The 25,812-nt window shown below is 37.3% G+C and overlaps 4 protein-coding genes across 4 annotated transcripts; all 4 read left to right on the top strand.

Moving 5' to 3' along the window:
- Window positions 1-139: 139 nt before the first annotated feature.
- Window positions 140-1,425, top strand: LOC103337717 (RING-H2 finger protein ATL22-like; the record flags this gene model as incomplete). Its single annotated transcript, XM_089041293.1, has 2 exons — window positions 140-764; window positions 966-1,425. Coding segments are annotated over 2 exons (1,080 nt in total), but the record flags the coding sequence as incomplete, so codon positions are not given.
- Window positions 1,426-4,130: 2,705 nt separating this feature from the next.
- Window positions 4,131-6,575, top strand: LOC103337643 (RING-H2 finger protein ATL22-like). Its single transcript, XM_008240811.3, has 2 exons — window positions 4,131-4,865; window positions 5,966-6,575. Exons 1-2 carry the CDS (start codon window positions 4,151-4,153, stop codon window positions 6,385-6,387), a joined length of 1,137 nt encoding a protein of 378 aa, XP_008239033.2. The 5' UTR covers window positions 4,131-4,150; the 3' UTR covers window positions 6,388-6,575.
- Window positions 6,576-17,270: 10,695 nt separating this feature from the next.
- Window positions 17,271-17,751, top strand: LOC103337644 (non-specific lipid-transfer protein A-like). Its single transcript, XM_008240812.2, has 2 exons — window positions 17,271-17,632; window positions 17,742-17,751. The coding sequence occupies exons 1-2, from the start codon at window positions 17,271-17,273 to the stop codon at window positions 17,749-17,751; spliced, it is 372 nt and encodes a 123-aa protein (XP_008239034.2).
- A 1,332-nt stretch (window positions 17,752-19,083) lies between these two features.
- On the top strand, window positions 19,084-20,724 carry LOC103337719 (RING-H2 finger protein ATL22-like). Its single transcript, XM_008240889.2, has 2 exons — window positions 19,084-19,792; window positions 20,290-20,724. The coding sequence occupies exons 1-2, from the start codon at window positions 19,084-19,086 to the stop codon at window positions 20,706-20,708; spliced, it is 1,128 nt and encodes a 375-aa protein (XP_008239111.2). The 3' UTR covers window positions 20,709-20,724.
- Window positions 20,725-25,812: the final 5,088 nt, after the last annotated feature.

Genomic DNA, 25,812 nt, shown 5'->3' with positions numbered 1-25,812 from the left:
GTAATCGGCCGGTCAATGGCCATTGCAACCCAAAATGTTGGTTTAGTTGATCACCGTCTCAGTCTGTGGTTCACTCCCTACATGGAGAACATAAAACTTCACCTTCTTCATCTTATTCTTGTTCCTCCTCTTCCTTCCTCACACCGTTACCAAAACCACCTGCGGTAGCTCGACATGCACCGCTGGCGGCCCACTGGTCAAGTTCCCTTTCCAGCTAAGAAACTACCAAGCTTCAAGTTGTGGGTATCCAGGGTTTGATGTCTCATGTCACAACAACAGTCAAACCATTCTCACTCTCCCATCTTTTGGGGACTTCACCGTTGAAAGCATTGACTACAAGGGCCAAGTCGTAACGATCAACGATCCTGATAAATGCCTCCCTGCACGGCTCCTCAACCATGAAACCAGTCTTGTAGAATATTCACCCTTTTCATACTTGAGCTTTGGCGGCCCTATAAACTACACGTTCCTCAACTGCTCCTCCTCTAAACCATCCATCTTGCCTGCACGCATCATCTCTTGCCTCAGTACTGACTACTACAAGGTCATTGCTTTGCCTACGAGTTGGCTTTTGCCACCGGATCCGATACTATTGCCTCATTGCAATGCAATTTCGACAACTTTGGTTCCAACTTCATTAGAGTGGGAGCATTTTAACGATGGTCTCGAGTTGACATGGGAGGTGCCTGATTGTCGTTCTTGTGAAGTAAGGGGTCAGGCTTGTGGGTTGAAAAATGGAAAAAGCTTGGAAATTCGATGCTTTGGTTCTTCCAAGATACACACGGGTATGATTAATTAATTCGATGAAACCAGTCTTGCCTAAATAGGCAGTCGTATTCACATTTTAGCAACATAAGCGTTTGTGCGACAAGAAAATATTTGCCTTCTCTCTCCATAAATCCTAGATATTGTCATACTTGAATGATGATGAACTAATGTGATGCAATTCAATGTTGCAGTTAGAGCCTCTTCCGGTCCCTCAAGAGCTGCAAAGTACGGCATAATGATGGCCATCGGAATTCCTCCGCTATTGTTCATCATTTGGCTTGTACTCTATATGTGCGGCAGAATGATGATCGAAGTTAATGGTCAAAACCACCGGCATATCACAGAATTATCCATCGTAACCAATCGGCAACTTCCTACAATCGTAACTGGCCTTGATGCTCCCACCATCGAATCATATCCCACGACTCTGCTAGGTGAGAGTTGGGAACTGCCCAAGCCTAATGACAACACTTGCCCAATATGTTTGTCTGAGTACCAATCCAAGGAAACACTGCGGACAATACCAAAATGCAACCATTATTTCCATGCTAATTGTGTAGACAAGTGGCTTCGATTGAATGCAACGTGCCCGCTTTGTCGAAATCCACAGGATAGAGATAACAATATAAGTCATTTAGTGATTGAGATTTGATTTTATCTGTTTTATTATACCCTTAGTTTTGATGAAGTACACTAAATCTGCATTTCATGTCTAGTGGTCAAAATGGAAGATACTATAGAATCTGGCTTTTGTTTTCTCAACTCTCTCAAACGCGATGAGTCTGCAATATAATAGGATAGGATTCATCCCATATAAAAGAAAGTTAGGAAATGAGTTCAATTTGTGAACTATCTTTTTAAGCTTTTGGTTGTCTATTCATTATGGTATTTAAGGGTCCGTTTGATAACCATTTCAATTTTAGTTTTTAATTTTTTTTTTTAAGAGTATAGAGGAAATGAGAGTGAGAATGAGAGTTTAGATGAGATTGAAAGAGAGGATAAGAGGGAAGGATGGGAGGGAGGAGTAACAAACTGAAAACAAAAACTTGAAAGTGAAAACAATTAGAATTAGATTTCAGCTTTTATAGCTTTTTTTTCTTCACTTTTGTTACTTCTCCCACACATCCTCCCCTCTCATCTTCCCTCTCGATATCATCTCTCCACTCTCATTCTCACTTCAATTCTCCATTTTTTTTTCCTCTATATTCTAGCACAAAAATAAAAAATAAAAACTAAAATTCAAATGGTTATCAAATAGGCACTAAGCTTTTTAAAAATATATTTTTATTATACCTTTCCTTAAGTTGGCCGGCAGAGACAAGTCAATGGTCGTGAAAAAAAAGAAGATTATTTTCTTGCACACACAAAGGATGAGGATCCTCTCTACTATGTAATTATTACAAGGAGAGCACAATTACCTTAAGACTCTACAATATATTGTTGAAGACAATTTTTGGAGATTGTTAATCTGAATTCGTTAAAGCTACTAGAGAGGGTTTTTGCTAAATTTATACATTGAATCCAGTGTGTTTTGTTATGTGATTCAACCGTGATACCTGTCTTTTTGCCTGTATCTTTTTTATCGTCATCAAAACTTTTCCTATATTGCTTTATTTGATAAGAGGAAGAATTTGTATCAATAGTGTTCTGTTTCCTTGTCGTTGGTGGTTTGGTGTGAGCCATATGAATGTTTTGCTCTGGCAATGCTGTTTTATTCAAAACTTTCTCATCTTATCATTGTCCGTTTGGAAATGATGAAGTTAAAAGAATTTGCCACAACCATAAGAAGCTGTCTGATATGAGAAAGATGTGTGGGGCATGCCTGCTTTCTAATTTAAAGAGTATCGCCGCACGGCTATACCGTTAAAATATTCCATTCGGATAGTATAGCCGAGCGGCTATAATTTTAAAACATTCCTTTCGGTATGGCCGCCTGGCTATACTGTTACAATATTCTATTCAGAGAGTATAGCCGCGCGGCTATACTGTAAAAATATTTTATTTAAAGCGTCAGCCGACGGCTATACGTAAAAAATATTTTGTTTCAAGGGTTTAGCCGGGCGGCGATACTGTTAAAATGGTATTTCTCTTGTTTGTATTTCTTACAACCTCAGAAAGTATGGCATACGGAGGTTCTTGTTGGTGGATAGGTATGATGGTCACAAGCTTCAGTACCGTGATGAATATGTACAGAAGATCAATGTGAGTTTGGCAATACCCATAGCTCCCTTATTTAAGTTCTTTCCTTTTCATTTTATGCTTGTGAGCTTTATGTTTCTACCTGAGTAATTCTACTGTTGTGGGATAAAATTAAATTTGATGCAGATAGTTTAGTTGATGTAATTGTATGTATTGGCTAGTTGAGTTGATGTAAAAATCAATTTTAGTTGAAAACAGAACCTGAAACTTAAATTAACACACACACACACACCCACACATACAGATAAGATAAAATATAACCAAAAATATTGTGGCAAAACAGAGTAACCTGCCCAGACCAACACACCAAGGTAAATCTTTCGATCCTTCAGAGCTAACTGCCGAGCCAACAATGGTTGCGTTCAGAACTATAGAAGATCTCGGAAGTTCGTACAACGTTTAGAAGCCTAAAAATATGCCACGCATCCATATCACTGTCCTCATCATCAGCTTCTTTCTTTAGCATCATTTAGAAAGTTGACATACGTTTCCAGTTTCTTGTCATTCTTTCGCATGCCATTTGACTATTTAGATACATATTTGGGATGAGATGGAGACATAATTGTTATGTAAGACTAGGATTATTACGTTCGATTAATGAAGCCAAAGAGATATGTACATATATATACGGTTGATTTGGCATATAATATATTTGTACGGGTCACTACACAAAAATTAAAAAATTAGTTTTCACCGACCTTCTCCTCTTGTTTTTCTTGATCTTACTTCATGATTATTCTCTACTCTAGCTAAGCTCTCTCTCTCTCTCCCTCTCTCTCTCTCACTCTCTCTCAAAGCTGATGAACTCAAAAGGAAAGTGTAGTGCTACTTTTGCTAACATCTTGGAGCAGATTTCATGGTCTTAATCAGTTGTTAGGGACAACTGGTTTGTTTCGATTGGAGGGATTTGTGAAAATACATGAGCTAATTATCTTATATATATTTCATTATCATATTTTGTGCATTATACTTCATAGTCAAGATACGTATGGATATGGAATTGTCATATGTTTTCAGTGGTGGAGCCATGAATGTTCAATTTGTCTTACAATTGGTACGTGCCTTCTGAGTAATTTCCTTTGGGTATGTGCCTTTGAATAATTCAGAGAAAGCGATGTGGTTTATCTTGTTTATTGGGTTTATAATTGTCACAGTCACATAGGCCAGTCAAATATTACTGCTTATGGCTATGGCTACCTTAGAAATCTTCACCTTCTTCTTCTTCTTTCCTCTTGTAGTACCAAGCACTACCACCTGCGGTGGATCGACATGCCCCGCCGGCGGTCCATTGGTTCGATTCCCTTTCCTGCTCAGAGACCACCAAGCCTCAAGTTGTGGGTACCCAGGGTTTAATCTCTTGTGCAACAACAAAAACCAAACCATTCTCACTCTGCCATCTTCTTCCGGGGACTTCATCGTCCAAAGCATCGACTATGTGGACCAAACCCTAACGATCGATGACCCTGATAACTGCCTCCCAAGAAGATTCCTCTACCATGACATCAATCTTAAAAATTCACCCTTTTCATACGCAAACGCCCCTGAAAACTACACGTTCGTTGGCTGCTCGTCCCAAAAAGCATTTTGGCCATGGAATTCAGCACCCGTAATCCCTTGCCTCACCAAGTACCACTACAAGGTCATATACGTTGTACAAACCGGTTCGCTTTTGCAGCCGGATCCGATACTTTTTCCGCCGGTTCCGAAACTTTTGCCGGCTGGTTGCTCTAAAATTTCGACTGCTTTGGTTCCATTTTTATTTAATTCGGAGTATCTTAACTTTGGTGCTCAGTTGACTTGGTACGTGCCTAATTGTCGTTCTCGTGAAGCTAAAGGTCGTGTTTGTGGGCTGGAAAATGGTACTACAACTTCTCAAAATCGGTGCTTTGGTTCTTGCGGTATGTTAGTTTTATAATGTAATTTTCATTTTCTTATTTGGATACTGCTCGACTGACTATCATTGAGGCAGGGCGAGAAGGGCTACTGCCCCGGGCCTGGGCCGATCTCAAGGAGGGCGCCAAAATATTTATTTATTTTATTGTTCTTTTGAAAGATGATTATAAAATAGTTCATTAATATGATGTACTGTTTATGATGATTGATGAGTTGATGTTCTGACTATAAATGTATCAAATGGACTATCTTTTGAAAAGAAAAAAAAGGACTCTAAATGACTTAGGAAGGAGTAATTTGTGGTTGATATAATTAACATATATTGTTCTACCCCTCTTTCTTCCTTCGGTGCATTCTACTACTTAAAATGTCATATTTTTCTTCCAATCTCTTTCAATTTTTTTTCCTTGTGTTCAATCATTGCTTTATATATATAATTTTTAAACATTTCCAAAAGTAAAATGAATTTTTTTTTTAAGGCCTAATTTTTTTTACTAGCTGTAAAAGGTCTACATTCTATCTACACACGTATAAATGAAAACAAATATTTTTACTTGTACGTAGTCTTGTATTTATAGGGCCTTCTTTTTGACTTTGTCTTGGGCCGCCAAAATCTCAGAGCTGGCCCTAATTTTCTAGCCTGCAACAAAACAAGGTGCTTCGGTGACGACTTTTGATAATTATCTTGTCCATATTTAATTCCATCCCTGATATAAGCTTGATTAGTTTAGAGTGTTCAATCACATCTATGATCATAGGTTTAAAGTCCAGTTTTGAGTTACTGCCCAAATTTTAAGAGTTAAATTAAAATATGAAGTACATGGTCGATCGCAGAAAGAAAAACAAAAAACTGAAACGGTGTTGATGGTAATCAAATAGCTAATTTTTTTTATTTTTTATTTTTTGGTGAAGTAGTAGTTTTTGCATGGTTAGTCGTTGAAGGAGAATCTAAAAAGATAACAGTTCGGATCAACAAATTTGAGATACGATATTCATATCCCTAAATACATATACACTCCTCTATATATAAATGTAAATCATATTCTAAATATTGTCTTACTTATCCCGAACTAATGGGACGCTATGGAAATTATTGTGATTTCAGGCTTTTCAAGTCTGCCAAGAGTTGCAAGGTATGGCATACTGATAGGTGTGGGAATTCCAGGGCTACTGTGCATCATAGGGTTTGTAGGTTATGTTTGTAACAAGACGAGGGTTCGTGGTCAGATTCACCAGCCCACCATCATACAATTGTTATCCACCATACCCGATCGACGACCTTCGACAGTCAGAATTGGCCTTGATGATCCGACCATCGAATCATATCCCGAGATTCAACTTGGCGAGAGCTGGGAATTGCCAAAACTCAATGACAACACTTGCCCAATATGTTTGGCTGAGTACCAGCCCAAAGAAACACTAAGGACCATACCAGAATGCAGCCATTATTTCCATGCTAATTGCATAGATGAGTGGCTTAGAATGAATGCAACTTGCCCAGTTTGTAGAAACCCACAAAAGAGATAACAATATGTTTATGTAGTATTGGTTATTGATATATAATTGTTCCCTATATATATAGGGATATGATTTCTATACTCCCATTTTCTCCACTTACACTCCCTTTTGCTTTTTAATACTTTTTAATCAATTTTGTTTATTCTCTTTCCTATTCTACTCTTACCCTACATTAATTTCTTTTTACTTCACTTTTATATTAGAGTGCTGTTATTCCCACCTCCTTGTCCTATTTTCCCACCCACCTTATCTTCAAAATTTTAGAAGCAAATTTACCCTATTTTAAAATGACTTTTAAGGACTTCACTCTAAGTTAACACTGTGAAGTCAATAAAATAAAAGTAAAAATAAAAACAGAAAATTAGAATAAATAAATAAAAGAACCCAGCAAACAACCCTAAGACAACCCACCCAACCTCGTGACAACCAAACCAACCTCCCTTCCTCACCTCACCGCCAGCCACATCATCAATTGCCACCTAAAACAAATGAGTTGCTCTTGTAAGATTCCCAGTTGCCCTCCTCTCTATTTTTATTTTTTCATAAATCTAAATTAGCGAAAATAAATTTCTTTTACTCTTTGTTTATTGTTGTCTGGGTAGGCCATAGATCTTCTTCATACTATTGCAGCTTCTATTAAATGTTAGACTTTGCTGCACTTATGACATTGATTGACAAAATCCCAGTGTCGCTTTTATGACAACTTTTTGCATTAAAAAAATATTTTGGTTTCGGAAGGGTTGAATCCCTATAACCTCAAACTGGGCATGTCTAGGAAATAGTTAAGAAGGAAAGAATAAAGATTGGAATGTTCTCTCTCTCTCAAATTGGAAACTTGGAGGAATAAAGGGCCATGAAGTTGCTGATATTGATGAAGACTAGGATGAGCGACTTTGGCCGGCAATGCAGTCGAAGTGTCGTCTCAGATTTGGGCCAATTGATGTAATATTTCTCGTGGGTTTGTTTATTCGTGGGTTGATTGAAATGGGGAGAGGGGAAGAATGTTAGATTGGGGTTTGAAGGTGTTGTTCAATACAACTGAAATAGTGGTGAAAGAGACATGAGGTCGGAGGAGGGGAGGCTTGGCCCGAGGTGGAAGGTATGGGTGGTTCTTGTTAAGGTTTGATGGAGTGTGCGGTGGGTGGCTGCTGAAAACCTTTTTTTAAAATTTTTTTAAATTTTTTTCTGACTCAATCAATAGTGTTAAGTTAGGGTTAGAAGTGTTAAGGGAGTGAAAGGGTATTTTAGGAATAATGGTGGGTGTAAAAATAGGATTGTTGTTTTTCAAATTTTCATGGTGGGTGGGAAGATAAGGTGGGTAGGGAAATAGGACATGTGAGTGGAAATAAAGAGACTTTATATTAGTTCTTTAATCGAGTAAGAAATTAATTTTTTTTCCCCTTTAATACTGAAAATAGAGTGTAAGTTAGAAAATTAAGTATAAAGAAAAAGAAATAATATAAAAGTGAAGTAAAAATAAAAATAATAATGTAGGGTAATGATAGAATAGGAAAGAGAAAGAACAAAATTAATTAAAAAAATATTAAAAAGTAAAAGAGAGTATAAGTGGAGAAATCAGCTCCATATATACATATATATATATATATATATATATATACAGTCTTCTATTGAGGATCCTCAAATAAAATTTGAGGACGCTTTAGAGTACCCTACAATTTTTTTTCCAATGATTCAAACCATTTATTTTTTAGGTCTTCATTCATAGATCATCCTTACAAAAAATTAGACAAATCGGAAACCGCTTTGACATCCAATTGTGTCCTACAAAATCAATGAACACGGTGCTTCAAGAAAGTACTAAAATTTCAATAACTCAATTGAATGGTCAAATGATATCGGATTCAAGTGATTTTTTGTAGAGATGATCTTTGAATGAGTATCTACAAATAGACTGTTTGGATTAGTGAAATACAATCCGAAGTGGGCCCTACAAGAGGTGTCCCTCAAATAAGCTTATTTGAGGAATCCTCAATGGAAGCTATATATATATATATATATATACTCTTCTATTACAGATCCTCAAATAATTTTATTTGAGGGACGCCCATTAAGGTACTCTATAATTTTTTTCCCAATGATCCAAACCATCCATTTTTTAGGTATTCATTCATAGATCATCCTTACAAAAAATTAGACAAATCGGAAACCGTTTCAACATCCAATTGTGTTTTACAAAATCAATGAACATGGTGCTTCAAGAAAGTACTAAAATTTCAATAACTCAATTAAGTGGTCAAATGATATCGGATTCAAGTGATTTTTTGTAGAGATGATCTTTGAATGAGTATCTACAAAATAGACGGTTTGGATTAGTGAAATACAATCTTGAGTGGAGCCTACAAGGGGTGCCCCTCAAATAAGCTTATTTGAGGGATCCCTCAATGGAAGCTCTTATATATATATATATATATATATATATATATATATATAAAATTGCTATTTTTAGTTATCTCTATTTTAATTAAGTTCATATAAGCATTATTTTAACTGCATATTTGCTGCATTCGCATTTCTTCCTTGTTCTTCACAGTTATCTCTGGGTCCCTTCTTATTTGGTATTAGAGTCATAAGAGTTACAAATGTCGTTTGTCTAAGTCACTACTCATCCCCGCCAAGTGGCTGGTTTAAGCTTCTGAGTAGAAGTTCTACAGTTGTCTTCTTCTTCTTCCCTTTTTCTTTTTGAGTCATTTGTTGATCTTTCTCTAAGGTCCGACCCGTGAGTCCTTTTCCCGCTGTAAGTCCCGCAGAGGGCCGATAGGTGGGAGGAGATGAAAATTGAGAGAGGTTAATAAGTTTCTTGTAGAGAAAACGGTCAGTCTAGGAAGCCTGTTATCTTCTTCCCCAGAATCCCAAAGCCAAACACTTGAGTAGCCATGAGTCGTTTATTTAGAACAAATTCTGTAGTTCAAACAGTTCTAAAACCAGATAAGCCGACTCAAATAGTTAATGAAGAACAGTTTGAGTATGATTCCAGTAGCAAAGAACAATTAGATTTTAGAGATTGGAATATCCCTAAAGTCCCAAGTCAGAAAATCTATAAGAAGCATTGGTTGCCTTCCAGTTTCAATAGTACAACGCATGTCAAAACAGTTGAACAAGTGTACGCCTTAAGTAAAGAACATGAAACATGTCAGTTGCTTAATCTTGAGTCCGTTAAGAAACATAAGTCTGATGGTAATAATTTTTTGCATATTGGTTTAGTTTAAGTCGCTGTCAAGCCACTAACAAGATTAGGATTGCAAGCCTCTATCCTTCTTTGTTTGCGTGATGCCAGATTCACTGAGTTTAGTGACAGTACTTTAGGAGTTATTGAGTCTAGTCTGTGTAATGGTCCGGTTCACTTTGATTGTTACCCAGATTTCACTGTAAGCCTTAGTGATCCACATATACTAAAAGCCCTAACTCTGAATATTAAGACCGAAGGTTACAATGTCCTCCCAGGAACCCAACCTTTAGCTTTAGTATACAGAATTTATTACAAAGTCACGGGTACGAATATGAACTTTCAAGCCCTAAATAAAAGCCCAAAAGACCACACAGTTTTGATCCAGAGTCATACTGCAGATGCCCATATCCAAGTTCCTCAAACCATTAAGTGGTCAGAAGTTGCCCTTCTAAAAGATTGGACCCTAGTTACCGAAAGCCAACCAGCTCCGATCCAACGTAGTCTAAACAATTTAGACTACATCCAACAATACCTAGATGGTACAGTTAAAATCCGATTTGAAAATCAGCCCTTAAGAAAGTCTAATGTTCAGTTGCAACAATTGCCAACCCTGTGTCAATCTCAAAGGCATGCCCCACTCTGCATTCCTTTACTCGCCTCGTCTTCCACTCTAGAACAAGATCTAGAGTTAGGAAAAGCCATGATTGATTTTAAGCTTGAGTCCCTGAGAAAATCCTCTCAGGTAAACCAACCTTGTTACGGCAAAGTACGAGTTGATCAAAATGATAGGTCCGACTCACCCGAGTCTCCAACACAGTCCGATTTCATAGTTGATAACCAACTAAGAACCCTTAATAGAAAATTTGTAATTGATTGGAAACGCCTTAATCAGCACCTTAAGTCCCCAGAAAACCAACATAGAAGAGACAGTTATCACCAAGCCTACCCTGATAGTGATAGCCGCCAGAAAATCTTTAGTGAATGGAAAGATTACATGCGGTCAGCCAAAGTTGAAATTTTTTACCTTGATTTTATTGAAAGCCGTTATATGTCTAGTGAGTTGAAAACTTTAACAAAAGAAAAGTGGAAAATGGTGGATAGAACGGTAGTTGAGTCTAGCCACCCACCAGTTGACACCATAATCATTGGCCATAAGAGTTCCCTCATACCTACTAGTCCCTTTAAAGCCTTTGAAAGCAACGATGAGCATAGAAGACTGATTGAGCAAAACAATTACACCAACCAGAGTCTAGTTGTCATAGGAAAACAGTTAGACACAATTGAGATGAAAATAGACAAAATAAGCAGCTCCCCAGAAGTCAAGTCCACCAAACCAAAAATTGAAAAACCTATAGTTCAGTTCCAAGATCTTAAGTCAAGCCCCACGCTTAAGATCAAACCCACAATGAAGAAAATAGAAGAAATGTTAGAACAGTTGACCCCAAAAGCGGAAAAATATGGTCTCAAAAGACTAGATTCTTTTGTTACCACAAATCCTCTGAGTCCGAGCCTGAGTCAACAAACTCAAACCAAGAACATTTCAAAAATAGAAAAAGCCTTCAGAACCTAGAAGTTCAAATTGAACCTGCAATTAAGAAAATAGATCGACATATAAGCCCTACCACTTAACTAAAACTGTATCCTGTATCAACTCCTCCGGACATTCAATTTGAAGAAAGAAACTTTCAAACCCAGTTTTCAGTTTCTTCCGACAAATTATATGAATGGAATAGGGAGTTTTACTAAAACACCCAAAATGGGGGTTGAAATTATAAAAAAAACCCAAGCACTATTTAAACATATAAACACACCCAAAACCCATCATTACACACACTCAAAACCCATTTATAAACACACCCAAAAAGTTGACTTTGGGGTTGATTTTGGGTGTGTTTCTATGTTTAAATAGTGCTTGAGTTTTTTTATAAATACATGTCTAGGATTGAGTTTATTTATAAATTTGTAAATGGAATATTGATGGTTTGTCTAAACAGGAAATTTTTAATAAGTTGCAGCATATGTCTATGGTTGCCAATAGTTACATTACCAATCACGATTTGCATATCAAATTGTACCTGTTAGTTATCGATTTACTGGTACTCTCGGTATTGGTGGGATAAGCATCTTACCCCTGAGTCCAAAAATCTGATCGTACACGCTGTAAAACTTAATGAAGATGGTCTCCCTATATTTGACGAACAAATAGGTCAAGGCATAGAAGACGGAGTCAACACTTTATTTTACACGATAATTGAGCACTTCATTGGAACCCCTAGTAACACCACTGCTAGGATCCATGACCAGTTGAGTAATCTTAGATGCCCCAAGTTGTCTGATTTCAGATGGTATAAAGATGTTTTCATCTCTAGAGTCATGCTTAGGGATGATAGTAATCAACCATTCTGGAAAGAAAAGTTCGTTAATGGCCTCCCAAACCTATTTGCTCATAAGATCCGAACAACCCTCAGTAATGAGCAGGGTCACATAGATTGGGATAGTTTGACGTATGGTAATATTATAAGCATAATTAACCAAGTTGGAATGAAAATGTGTATAGATTTTAAAATTGGAAGACAGATACAACCAGAAAATCCGCTAAGTATGAATTAGGAAATTTCCAGATGCGGTCTTACCAAAGATTCCCCATCCGTAAAGAATAAGCCTAGTCATCTCCGGAAAAAGAGTCATTATTACCATAGAAAACAATTTTCTCGTCCTAATGATGATTCTCGTGAATTCTATAGAAGAAAGAAGTTTTCTCCCAGGAAAAGTTGGCCGAAAAATCCAAAAGGTCAAAAGAATAGTCGTTCCAGGAAAAGTCATGATAAAAGTAAGGTTAAATGCTTTAAATGTCAAAAGTTCGGTCATTATGCCTCTGAGTGTAAAGTTAAAGATACCATTAAACAGTTGAAAATCACTGATGAGGAAAAAGAAAAGTTGATAAAAGTTTAGAGTTGCGAGATCGAGTCCCTAGTAGCCGATTCTGAGTCCGAGTCCGACGGCTGATTCACATTGAGTTCACCCACTGCTCAATTTGGTTGCAAAGATAAGTGTTGTAACAGGTTGAAGTCTATTTCTGTTCTTACTAAACAGGAAGAACAGGAAGAGTTATTAATAGACTTGATAAGCAAGGTTGAGAATCCTGAGTTAAAGTCCGAGTATTTGAAAAAATTGAGAAAAGTGATCAGTCAGGATAGCCCGAGTCCTTCTACCCCCCAGCCGATTAGTTTGAATACTATCTTAGAAAAGTTTGCCAAAAAGAAAGAAGTTACCTTACAAGACCTGCAGTTAGAAGTAAAAATGGTAAAGAAAGAGATAGTTGAGTTAAAACAGATGAGTCATAAGTTCCAAAGTGAGAAATATACGATCAAACAGGATTTAATTCGTCTCCTAGAAAAGGAATCCTCTGAGTCTAAAAACCAGTCAGAAAGTCCTCACAATTCTGATGAGGAACCTTCTAACAGTAGACAAGCCGTAAACCTTATTCGCCAAGTTAATTTTAGAAAGTGGTATTCTAAAGTAACTATATTTGTCCAAGATTTTGAGTTCCCCACAGTTGCTCTATTTGATTCAGGAGCCGATCTTAACTGTATTCAGGAAGGTCTAATCCCCACCAAGTTCTACCAAAAATCTAGAGAATCCTTAAGCACTGCTTCAGGAAAATCTCTTCAGTTGAATTATGAAATACCAAAAGCCCATGTATGCTAGAATAAGATTTGTTTTAAAACCTCATTTGTCTTAGTCAAGAACATTACTGACGAAGTCATCTTAGGTTTACCCTTCATCTCCTTATTGTATCCCTTCCAGGTAGATTATGATGGCGTCATATCTACTTACTTAGGAGAAAAGGTTAAGTTTGAGTTCCTTTCTAAGCCTGAGTTGCATAACCTGAAAGCCTTGCAGAAATAGTCAGTCTCTAAATCTGTCCAGGTTATTAGAAAAATCAACCAGTTGAATTTTCTAAAAGAAGAAATTAAGTTTAAAAGAGTTGAACAACAACTTAGTGATCAGTCTTTACAGTTGCAAATTCAGCAGTTCGAAAATAAGTTGAAAAATGAAATTTGTTCTGATTTGTCTAATGCTTTCTGGTATAGGAAACAACACGTTGTTAGCCTCCCCTATATCAAAACCTTTAGTGAGAAAAATATTCCCACTAAAGCTAGGCCGATCCAAATGAGTCAAGAGATAATGGAATTCTGTAAAAAAAAAATCCATGAGTTGCTTCAAAAGAAAATAATTCGTAAGAGCAAGTCCCCTTGGTCGTGTCCTGCTTTTTATGTCCAGAAGAACGCTGAACTAGAAAGAGGAGTTCCAAGATTAGTCATCAATTACAAGCCTCTTAATTCGGTCTTAGAATGGATTAGGTACCCCATACCTAATAAACGAAACCTTATTAATATATTAGAAAAAGCAGTTGTCTATTCTAAGTTTGATATGAAAAGTGGTTTCTGGCAAATCCAAATAGATGAGTCAGATAGATATAAGATTGCATTTGTCACCCCTTTCGGTCATTATGAATGGAATGTTATGCCGTTTGGTTTGAAAAATGCTCCTAGTGAATTCCAGAACATCATGAATGAAATCTTCAATCCTTATAGCCATTTTTCAATTGTCTATATTGATGATGTTCTTATCTTTTTGAGTCTATAGAACAACATTGGAAACACTTGTATAAGTTCCTCCAAATTGTCAAACAAAATGGTCTAGTTGTCTCTGCCAAGAAAATCAAGTTGTTCCAAACCAATATCTGATTTCTTGGTTTCAATATATATCAGTCGTAAATTTCTCCAATTGATAGAGTTATCCAATTTGCTGATAAGTTCCCTGATCAGATTCTTGATAAGAGTTAACTCCAGAGGTTTCTAGGATCTCTCAACTATGTTTCTGACTTCTATCAGAATTTGAGAAAACAATGTAAGCCCTTGTTTGATAGGTTGCAGAGTAACCCTCTACCATGGTCAAACATCCATACAGAAGTTGTCAAACAAATCAAAGCCCATGTCAAGACACTTCCCTGTCTTGGTATACCTTCAGTTGATTTCTTCAAAATAGTTGAAACTGATGCCTCTGACATAGGTTATGGTGGCATTCTTAAGCAAAGAGCTTGTCCAAATTCCCCAGAACAGATTTTTCGTTTCCATTATGGTGTTTGGACTCAGTCGCAATATAATTACAGTACTATTAAAAAAGAAATATTAGCTATTGTATTATGCATAAGTAAATTTCAAGATGATTTGCTTAATCAAAAGTTTTTGTTACGAGTTGATTGTAAGTCTGCAAAACATGTTTTAGAAAAAGATGTCCATAACATTGCATCTAAACAGATTTTTGCACAATGGCAAAGTATTTTGAGCATATTTGATTTTAATATTGAATACTTGAGAGGGAGTGAGAATTCCATTCCTGATTTTCTTACTAGAGAATTCTTGCAGGATGCACAATGGCACCCAAGAAAGACAAGCACAAAGAGTCAGCCAAAAAGTCGTCTGAGTCGTTGCCCACCAAAATCATCCCACCATCCCATCGCTCGTAATCCTTCCCCCTTCCATGAGTCAAAATAAGCCCGAGTCTCCCAAGCAAATAGTTCCTTTTCCTGGTTGCACCCCAATCCAAGTTGCATCACCAATTTCAGTTGCCAATAAGTTTTCTGCTTTAGGTTCAACAGTTGGTCAAGTTCGTCCTAGTTACCAATCGACACTAGTTTCCGATTCGACCCTTTTGCAGGTCCTTCAGTTGCTTTCAAGAAGTCATCCCCTTATTTGCCTAAGAGTAATTCCCATTTATTCATTATTGAGCCTAATTATGATATCAATTCTGACCCAGTTGCCATTGCTAAGCACTATTTCCCTCCTGGTTTCCATTATATGCCACCCAGTCCATATAAGTCCCTCAAGTACTATAGAGATATATTGCTTGAGACCCAATCAGTTGAAATCAAGCCGATAAGGGATCGAGATCATCCTGAAATCATCCTTTATCATTCTCTTTATATTCACAGAGTTGTAAGCCAAGAATCCTTCAATAGCCATCCCTATCAGTTGAAAACCCTCAAGTCGTCAAAATTACAATATAATTATTCCGATTCCTCCATCAGTCTGAGGATTTTAGCCACTCCTGGTTTATTAATTTTGACAATAAGTTTAAAGGTCTTTTTCCCTACTGGTTCCTCCATTGGTGGGAAAAGCACGGTCCAGTTGACGAAATTTTACCAGTTGCTGTTCTTGAGTTAATCCATCATTTTACCAAGAAAGCCAAGTTCACCAGAGTTGAATTATTTTTCCCTAAACAGATGCTATTCCTTGCTCGATATAAGGTCCCCTGGATTCTCAAATGGTCTTACAGGGTCACCATTGATACTAGAGTTCTTGCCCGCCAATTCTCAGTCAAGTGGTGGGACAAATTTGAAGTTGATGAATTGCGATATGTCTACAATGATCTGCCATTGATCCAGTCCCACATCATGCTCAAGATCCGTTTCTCCCACCGGATCTACTACATCCGCCACCTACTCAGTTGATGGAAAGTCTAAGTCTGAGATTAGAGAAATTGCCCTCCAGTTGCTGAACCAAGCCTCTCAAATGGATGATGATGAGGACAATGATTCTCCCTCGTCATCTAGTTGCCAACCTCTACAAGAACCAGATAAGCCCAAGAAGTCCTGGTATGAAGACAGTCAGGATCTCTATGATGCCTATGACTTAGGGTCTGACTAAGCATCCAGTTGCCGACACAATAGTTGCCTTGGTGGAATTGATTGAAGCATCTTGAAAAGCAACTGCCCTGCTTTCCCGTGACGCTCCAGTCTTTATTCCCCGACAATTCACCCAAGAGTTAAAGCAAAAGTTGCCAGAGTAAAAGTAAAAGCAAAAGTTGCCCCGACATTTCACCACAAGTAAAAGTTGTCAAGTAAAAGCAAAAGTCACCTGAAGACAAAATTGAAAGCTGAATCGGGTTGTCCCCATGCTCTCATGATTGTCTCCACCATCAGAGTTACTTTCGGTTACCATAGTTACTTTCTATGTAACCTTAGTTGCCTTTTTCTATATAAGCTGGCTTCGGCCTCAGTTGTAAGCAGAATACAATTTACACTTTCAGTTTTTTTTAAAGATTCTCTCTAAACAATCTTAGAAGAATCATCTTCTGAGAGTTTGTATTCGAGAGTTGCCTTAGTTGCTGTTGTGAAAACCCTTTGTGAGTATATAAATAAAACCCTGAGGCGAGACCAAAGAAAAGGCCTTGTATATACAATAATATTTGTTTGTGTGTGTATTACTATATAACAAAGAAAAGGCCTTGTACATCAACCAAAATTATGTTTAAAAATTGATGTTCGTAAGAACACAAATATTTATTTATTTATTTATTTTTAGTATGAGCGATAATCTAAACATATTATACAAATTTAGAAAATGTCAACTTGGTCAAGAATCAAAACCGGGCAATAATCTTTAAAGCAAGAGCCCAATTGTTTTCACTTTCTTTTTACTTGTGTGACAGATGCAACAGCCTGCACATGAAAAATGCATTTTCCTGCATATCTGAAACTTTCAAGTCTCAATATATGGAACATGAAATTCTTACATCAACATGTATATATATATATATATATATATATATATATATATGAGCTTGTCCCTTAGCAACACATATAGATCATACAAATACTTTGAAGTTCTCTACATCAAAGTCTATTATAAGGCCAAACATGATGCATCCAATCACAAAGATCATAGCCGTTGTGATCATCTCAATGGTTTCTGGGGCCGCCACTGGTGCTGATCCTCAATCTCCCTACTGCGACATCATCCTCGACCACTTGAACCCTTGCCTTCCCTATATACTTCAAGGTGAGGTGAAGCCAGCCAAGGTTTGCTGTGATGGTGTCCTGGGCCTCACACAGTATACAAACGCCAAGGGAGGCCAACAAAATATATGCGACTGCGTCAAGGCTGCAGCAATTTTGATGGGGGCACCTGTTGATAATTTCTCTAAGATTTCTTCTCTTCCCAAAACTTGTGGCCTATCGGTCACACTTCCACCCATCTCTAGCGGCACTGATTGTTCCCAGTAATTAACCATCTCTGCTCTAAATTCTATCTCTAATTTCATATCATGATGCAAATGTTTTATAGGAAAAGAACTAATTTCTGATTTTGGTTTCTTGAATATATTACAGGGTTAAGTGAAGATTTGATGGAAGGGGTAATGCTTCAACAGACAATGGAATAAATGAATAATTTGTCTAATGAAAGGTTATGAGAATATGAAGCAATATATGTGGAATAATATTACCTGTTTTAAACTTGTGGAGTGGTTTGGAATTCTTACTCTGGTATTTGAACTCACCAGTTCCATTATCATGCAATTCTATATCACACTATATCACGTCCCCAAGCAATACAGTTTCTAAGTTTTTTTTTTTTTTTTTTTCACCAAAATTGGATTTTGGTAAGCAATAACCTGAGCAAAGGATTTGGATTTGGTGGATTTGCGCTAATTAAGAAGAAGGTTATTTATGGAGAATCACTGTAAGGTGATATTAAAGTGATTATATATGGAGAAATATTCTTTGTAAAAGTGATTATTGGTCTATCAAGAATCATACCAAACGATCCCACGAGTGGTGATTACATATTTAAAACTTAATCAATTAGTTTCAACGAACCCTTCTTTTAATATATAATTATATTATATAATAATAATAAAAATATATATATTTTTTATATTATTGAGTCAAGTCGATGGGGAAAGTGAGAATCCCCATCCTGAAAATTATAAAACATACTAAAATGAAAGGTGAACCCTTGTGCTTGCATTTATCCTCCATAAAAGTATGTTTTCTTTATCAAAGTCGGAATTCTTCTCAATTCCTTCGTCACGAGGAAAAGAACTTTTTGGTAACACCTTCTTCGCATCACGAGTAGTCTAGCTATAAGCTCTCTCCGTCTCTCTCAAAAGGAAAGTACGTAGGGTGCCTCATTTACTATAACATCTTGGAGCAGATTTCATGGTCTTAATCAGTTGTTAGGCAGAACGGGCTTGTTTTGGTTGGAGGAGGGACTTGTGAAAACACAGGGGTAAATTTATCTTAACTCTATTTCATATAGGCAAGGTACGATATGGCCATTTAACTTGTATATGATAATATGTTTTCGGTGATGGTGGCATGAATGTTTAATTAATTTGTCTTGCAATTGGTACGCGTCTTTGAATCATTTGTTTTTGGGTAACATATCCCGGTCAAAAACCTTATGACGGCCCCAAGCGCGACGTAGGTTCTGGAAAACTTTTACTGTATGTATATACGCGTATGGATATGGAATTGTCATATGTTTTCAGTGATGGAGCCATGAATGTTTAATTCGCCTTACAATTGGTACGTGCCTTCTGAGTAATTTCCTTTGGGTATGCGCCTTTGAATAATTCATAGAAAGCGATGTAAATTAATCTGGTTTATTGCCTTTATTGTCACGGTCACATAATCCAGTCAAATATTAATAATAAACTTCTCGCTGCGTATGGCTCACTCATATCGTATGGCTACCTTAGAAATCTTCACCTTCTTCTTCTTCTTCTTTCCTCTTGTAGTAGTAAGCACTACCACCTGCGGTGGATCGACATGCACCGCGGACGGCCCATTGGTTCGATTCCCTTTCCTGCTTAGAGACCACCAAGCCTCAAGTTGTGGGTACCCAAGGTTTAATCTCTCGTGCAACAACAAAAACCAAACCATTCTCACTCTGCCATCTTCTTCCGGGGACATCATCGTCCAAAGCATCGACTATATGGACCAAACCCTAACGATCAATGACCCCGACAACTGCCTCCTAAGAAGGTTCCTCTACCATGACATCAATCTTAAAAATTCACCCTTTTCATACGCAAGCGCCCCTGAAAACTACACGTTCGTTGGCTGCTCGTCCCAAAAAGCATTTTGGCCGTGGAATTCAGCACCTGTAATCCCTTGCCTCACCAAGTACCACTACAAGGTCATATACGTTGTACAAACCAGTTCGCTTTTGCAGCCGGATCCGATACTTTTGCTGGCTGGTTGCTTTAAAATTTCGACTGCTTTGGTTCCATTTTTATTTAATTCGGAGTATTTTAACTTTGGTGCTCAGTTGACTTGGTACGTGCCTAATTGTGGTTCTTGTGAAGCTAGAGGTCGTGTTTGTGGGTGGGAAAATGGTACTACAACTTCTCAAATTCGGTGCTTTGGTTCTTCCGGTATGTGAGTTTTATAATGTCATATTCATTTTCTTATTTGGATGCTCGACTGACTATTATTTTCTAGCCTGCAACAAAACAAGGTGCTTCGGTGACGACCACTTCTGATAATTATTTTTTCCATTTTTAATTCCATTCCAGATATAAGCTTGATTAGTTTAGTGTGTATAATTACATCCACGATCATAGGATTTAAGTCGAGTTTTGAGTTACTGCCCAAATTTTAAGATTTTACATGGTGGATCGCAGAAGTGAAAAAAGAAAAGACAAAAAAGAGCTGAAACAGAGTTGATGATGGTAATCAAATAGCTAAATTTATTGTGAAGTAGTTTTGGCATGGTTGGTTGTTGAAGGAGAATCTAAAAAGATAACGGTTCGGATCAACAAATTTGAGATAAGATATTCATATCCATAAATACATGTAAACTCCTCTATATATAAATGTAAATCATATTCTAAATATTGTCCTGATCTAATGGAAAGTATTGTGATTTCAGGCAACTCAAGTCTGCCCAGAGCTGCAAGGTATGGCATAGTGATAGGCGTGGGAATTCCAGGGCTGCTGTGCATCATAGGGCTTGCAGTTTATGTTTGTAACAGGACAAGGGTTCCTGGTCAGGTTCACCAGCCCACCATCACACAAATGTTATCCATACCCGATCGACAGCCTTCGGCAGTCAGAATTGGCCTTGATGATCTGACGATTGCATCATATCCTGAGATTCAACTTGGCAAGAGCTGGGAATTGCCAAAACTCAATGACAACACTTGCCCAATATGTTTGGCTGAGTACCAGCCCAAAGAAACACTGAGGACCATACCAGAATGCAGCCATTATTTCCATGCTAATTGCATAGATGAGTGGCTTAGAATGAATGCAACTTGCCCAGTTTGTAGAAACCCACAAAAGAGATAACAATATGTTTATGTAGTACTGGTTATTGATATATAATTTGTTCTTTATATATATCCCTTAGGGTAAATTACTCAAATGGTCCTCAAACTTGTACTCGATTTACATTTTGGTCCCTCAATTAAATTATTCGTTCAAATGGCCCATTAACTAAATATTAATCGCTCCATTGGTCTTACTGTCTAATTTTCTGTTAAATTTAACCAAATTTTAGAGTAAATACGACTTTTCATAATTAACAAATAAAATAGGGTTAAAATAAATACAAAATTAGAAAATAATTAAAGAAAGAGAGAAGAAAAATCGTGAGACTGAACCCCCTCCCTTCGATTTCTTCTCCCCCATTCCCCACAGACCCAAAACGTCGGATGATGGTTCTAAAAGCTTTTGGATGAACTTTTGGTGGAGGGAGGGATTGGGTGCGGTGGGTAGTTGTGGGTGTGGGGAAAGAGTTTGGGAGAGGAGGAGGTGAGGTGGGAGGAGAGGAGAGTGCACATGGAGGGTGAGAAATTGACAGTGGCTGTGATTTTGGGAGGCGGGGTTGGCGGGTGATGAGGTGGTGAGGAGGATGGTGGGTGGTTATCTCTCAACAACAAAGGGAAATCAAGGGGAGGGGAGAGGGTATGGATGGATGTTGAGTTGAGGTTCTGGGTTCGTTGGGAGGGGGTCTGTGGAAGATTTTTTTCTTTTCTTTTTCTATAGTTGCTGGCTCAAGTGGAGGGTGGGGAGGAGCTGGGTGTTAAACATAATGCATTTGTATCAGTTGTTAAAGTAGAGTTGTGTCCCTTGATGAAAAGTTATGTTTAAGAAGAGTTGTATCTCTTTAAAAGTCAAGAGTTGTGTCTGCAACTCTTGGAACTAATCCAAGAGTTATGTCTGTTATAAAAAGATCTGAATGTTATTATAAATAGCCAATAAGATGGCCTAGTGTCTTAATCAATTTTAGGAAATCAATAAAGCTTCAGTTTTTCTGTTTAAAACTCTCTTCCATATTCTCTCATATCCATCTTTCTCCAACAATTTTGGTATATCAGAGCCAATCGATCCCTCCACTATGTTAATCATGGCATCAAGTTCAAATTCCTCAACATTGGAAATATTCAAAATTTAATGCCTATTTTCGAGGGAGAGAATTATGAATATTGGAGCCTACAAATGAAGACCTTGTTCATCTCTCAAGATCTTTGGGATCTTGTAGAAGATGGTTACGAGGAACCGGAAAAAACTTCGACGGGAAAAGCGACACCGGAATCGCAGCAAGCACTTAAAGAAAATAGGAAATGAGATGCCAAGGCTTTATTCCTAATTCAACAGGGAGTAAGCAAAAATCTCTTTCCAAGATTACTTTCTGCAACTACATCAAAAAATGCTTGGGAAATACTCAAAATTGAGTTCCAAGGCTCACAGAAAGTGATCTCCATCAAACTCCAATCCTTGTGGCGAGAGTTTGATAATTTATTAATAAAGGAGAATGAGTCCATTCAGGTTTTCTTCACAAAAGTTTCTGGAATTGTTAACCAAATTAGAAGGTTATGGGGATACAATTCCAGACAAGAAAATTGTAGAGAAAACTCTACGCAGTCTACCGCCAAAGTTCGATCATGTTGTTGCAGCAATAGAGGAGTCAAAAGATCTCGCTGCACTTTCGCTCCATGAACTAATTGGTTCTTTGGAAGCACATGAAAAAAGGATTAATAGGTCTACAGACCAATCCTTGGAGCAAGCTTTTCAATCCAAATTGGATTTGAAGGAGAAAGAAGACAAACAAAAAGGAGAATCTCAAAAGTCTCAAAACAGAAAAAAGTAAAGGAGAATCTCATTGGAGGAAGGAAGAATTACAACAAAGGCAACTATAACAACAATCAGCAAGGATGTAGCCATCAAAACAACCAGAATGGTAACCTTGTCCCTGAATGTCGTGTTTGTAAGAAGACTGGGCACAAAAGTGCAGATTGTCGGTATAGGTGTACTCGATGCAGAATACCTAACCATTCTCAAAGAGATTGCAGATATCAAAAAATAATGAAGCCAATTTTATAGAAAATAATGACTCTTCAGAGCAACTATTTTATACATGTCTCAGCGCTCGTCAAGAACCACAAGATATATGGTACGTGGATAGCAGATGCAGTAACCACATGACGGGAAACAGACAATGTTTTGTCAAATTTGAAGAAAATATGAATTCACAAGTCAAGCTCGGAGATGGAAAGCTTCACAACGTGGAAGGCAACGGTATTATCTTTGTTCAAACTCGAGAAGGTACACCAAAACTAATCTATGATGTGCTATATGTTCCTAACTTGGCACAAAATTTATTAAGTGTAGGACAACTCCTACAAAAAGGCTTCTCTGTTAAATTTGATGATGATCACTGTGTTATTTCTGATAAGAAGAATAACACTGTAGTGGCTAAGATAAAAATGATGGCAAACAAAGTCTTTCTGTTGATCATGACATCAAAAGAAAACTATGTTTTGAAAGTTGAAAAGGTAGAAGAATCACTATTGTGGCATATGAGATATGGACATCTAAATCAAAGAAGTATACAGCTCTTACATCATAAAGATATGGTGGTTGGCCTTCCTTCTGTTCAGTCTAAGAAAGAAATATGTGAAGGTTGTATTTTTGGAAAATTCCATCGCTTACCATTTTCACAATCAACATGGAAAGCAAGAGCCCCTCTTGAATTAGTACATGCAGATATATGCGGGCCGACTCGAACACCATCTTTTAATGGCAAGAAATACTTTCATCTCTTTGATGATGACTATAGCAGGATGATGTGGGTTTATTTTCTAGAACAAAAGTCAGAAGCATTCTTCTTCTTTTTCAAGCAATTTAAAGCCTATGGAGAGAAGCAAAATGGATACAATCTCAAGATATTGAGAACTGATCGTGGTGGAGAGTTCACATAAAATGAATTTTCAGAATTTTGCAAAAGCAATGGAATAAAAAGAGAATTGAAGGCAAGCTACACTCCACAACAAAACGGTGTTGCAGAACGAAGAAATCAAACCATTGTGGAAATGGCAAGGAGCATGTTAAAAGCGAAAGGTCTGCCAAATGTGTTTTGGGCTGAAGCAATTCATACCTCAGTGTTTATTCTCAATAGGTCACCTACCAAGTCTGTCAATGATATGACTCCTTTTGAAGCATGGCATGGGTTTAAGCCAAAGGTTGATTTCTTTAAGATCTTTGGTTGCATAGCCTATGCACATGTTCCTTCTCAAAAGAGAAAAAGTTTGATGAAAAGGGTGAAAAATATATTTTTGTGGGTTATAGTGACAAGTCCAAGGCATATAGATTGATTGATCCAAGAACTAATAAGTTGGTAATTTCTAGAGATGTTATTTTTCATGAATTCAAGGTATGGAGATGGGAAAACAAACAAGGTGAAATACAGAGTTTTTTGCTGGAACCAGAAACATCAAATTTAGAAGAATCTCTGCTGCCCCAAAGTCCAATTTCAAGGGCAAGAAGTCCAATTCCAAGTGCAAGAACATCTGATCCTAGTTCACCAGATTCCACTCCTAGACTAAATGCAAGAATGCGTTCATTGGCAGACATATATGAGTCGTGTGATCTTGCTTTGAGTGCTTTGGAGCCTCAAAAATTTGAGGAAGCAATGAAAGAAAAAATTTGGCAAGACGCAATGGAAGAAGAAATTAGAGTTATCAAGAAAAACTCTATGTGGGAGCTTGTTGATTGGCCTAAATCAAAGGACATCATTGGACTTAAATGGATCTATAAGACAAAATACAATGAAGATGGCTCAATCCAAAAGTATAAGGCTCGGTTGGTTGCCAAAGGCTACTCTCAACAACCTGGAGTAGATTTCAATGAAACGTTTGCTCCGGTTGTACAAATGGAAACTATACGAACTGTGTTGGCTTTGGCAGCACAATTGAAAACTCATGTTTTTCAATTGGATGTCAAGTCCGCTTTTTTGAATGGAGAACTTGAAGAAGAAGTTTACGTGGAGCAGCCGCAAGGATATATTGAAAAGGGAAATGAAGACAAAGTTTGTCGACTTCGGAAAGCACTATAAGGCTTAAAGCAAGCACCAAGAGCCTGGAATAGCAAAATTGATCAATATTTCCGTCAAAGTGGATTTGTAAGAAGTCCAAGTGAGCCATCACTCTATCTCAAGAAAGAAGGTACACATGATTTTCTTATTGTGTGTCTTTATGTTGATGACTTGATTTATACAAATACCAAACCAAGGATGGTAGAAGCATTCAAGAAGGACATGATGAAAGAATATGAGATGACTGATTTGGGTTCTATGAAGTATTTTCTAGGAATTCAAGTCCAACAATCGGAAAAAGGGATTTTTATGTATCAAGAAAAGTATGTAGAAAATCTCTTGAAAAGGTTCAATATGTTGAACTGCAAGCCAATGGATACTCCAATGGCAATTAATTTAAAGCTTTCAAGTAATGATGGAGCACCAAGAGCTGATGCTTTCATGTATAGAAGTATTGTTGGCTCACTTATTTATTTATCTAATACAAGGCCAGACATAGTTCATGCAGTTAGTGTTGTATCTTGATTCATGAATGATCCAAGTAATCATCATTTTGTTGTTGTTAAAAGAATACTAAGATATGTGCAAGGAACCAAAGGATATGGCATCAAATATACACAAGAGAAAGAAAGCATTTTAGTTGGGTTCACAGACAGTGATTGGGCTGGTGCAATTGATGATAGAAGAAGCACATCTGGGCATGTGTTTTTCTTGGGAAGAAAAGTTATATCATGGTCATCAAAGAAGCAAAGTACAGTTGCATTATCAACAGCCGAAGCAGAATATATTTCAGCCACAAGTGCAGTATGTGAAGCAGTTTGGATTAGAAGAATATTAGCAGATCTTCATCAAGAACAAAACACTCCAACAAATTTGTACTGTGATAACATGTCCACAATTGCCATGACAAAGAACCCAGTCTTTTGTAGCAGATCAAAGCACATAGAACTTCATCATCATTTTATCATAAAATTGGTTGAAGATGGAGACACTGAATTGAAATTATGTGGTACTGATGAGCAGATTGCAGATGTTTTTACAAAAGCACTTCCAAGATAGAAGTTCTACTATTTCAAA

Source organism: Prunus mume, linkage group LG7 (genome assembly GCF_029339155.1).
Source record: "Prunus mume cultivar Tortuosa linkage group LG7, ASM2933915v1, whole genome shotgun sequence".
Classification (NCBI taxonomy): Eukaryota; Viridiplantae; Streptophyta; class Magnoliopsida; order Rosales; family Rosaceae; genus Prunus; species Prunus mume.
Note: the sequence above shows the minus strand (reverse complement) of the source record. Positions and strands in the feature narration are given on the sequence as shown.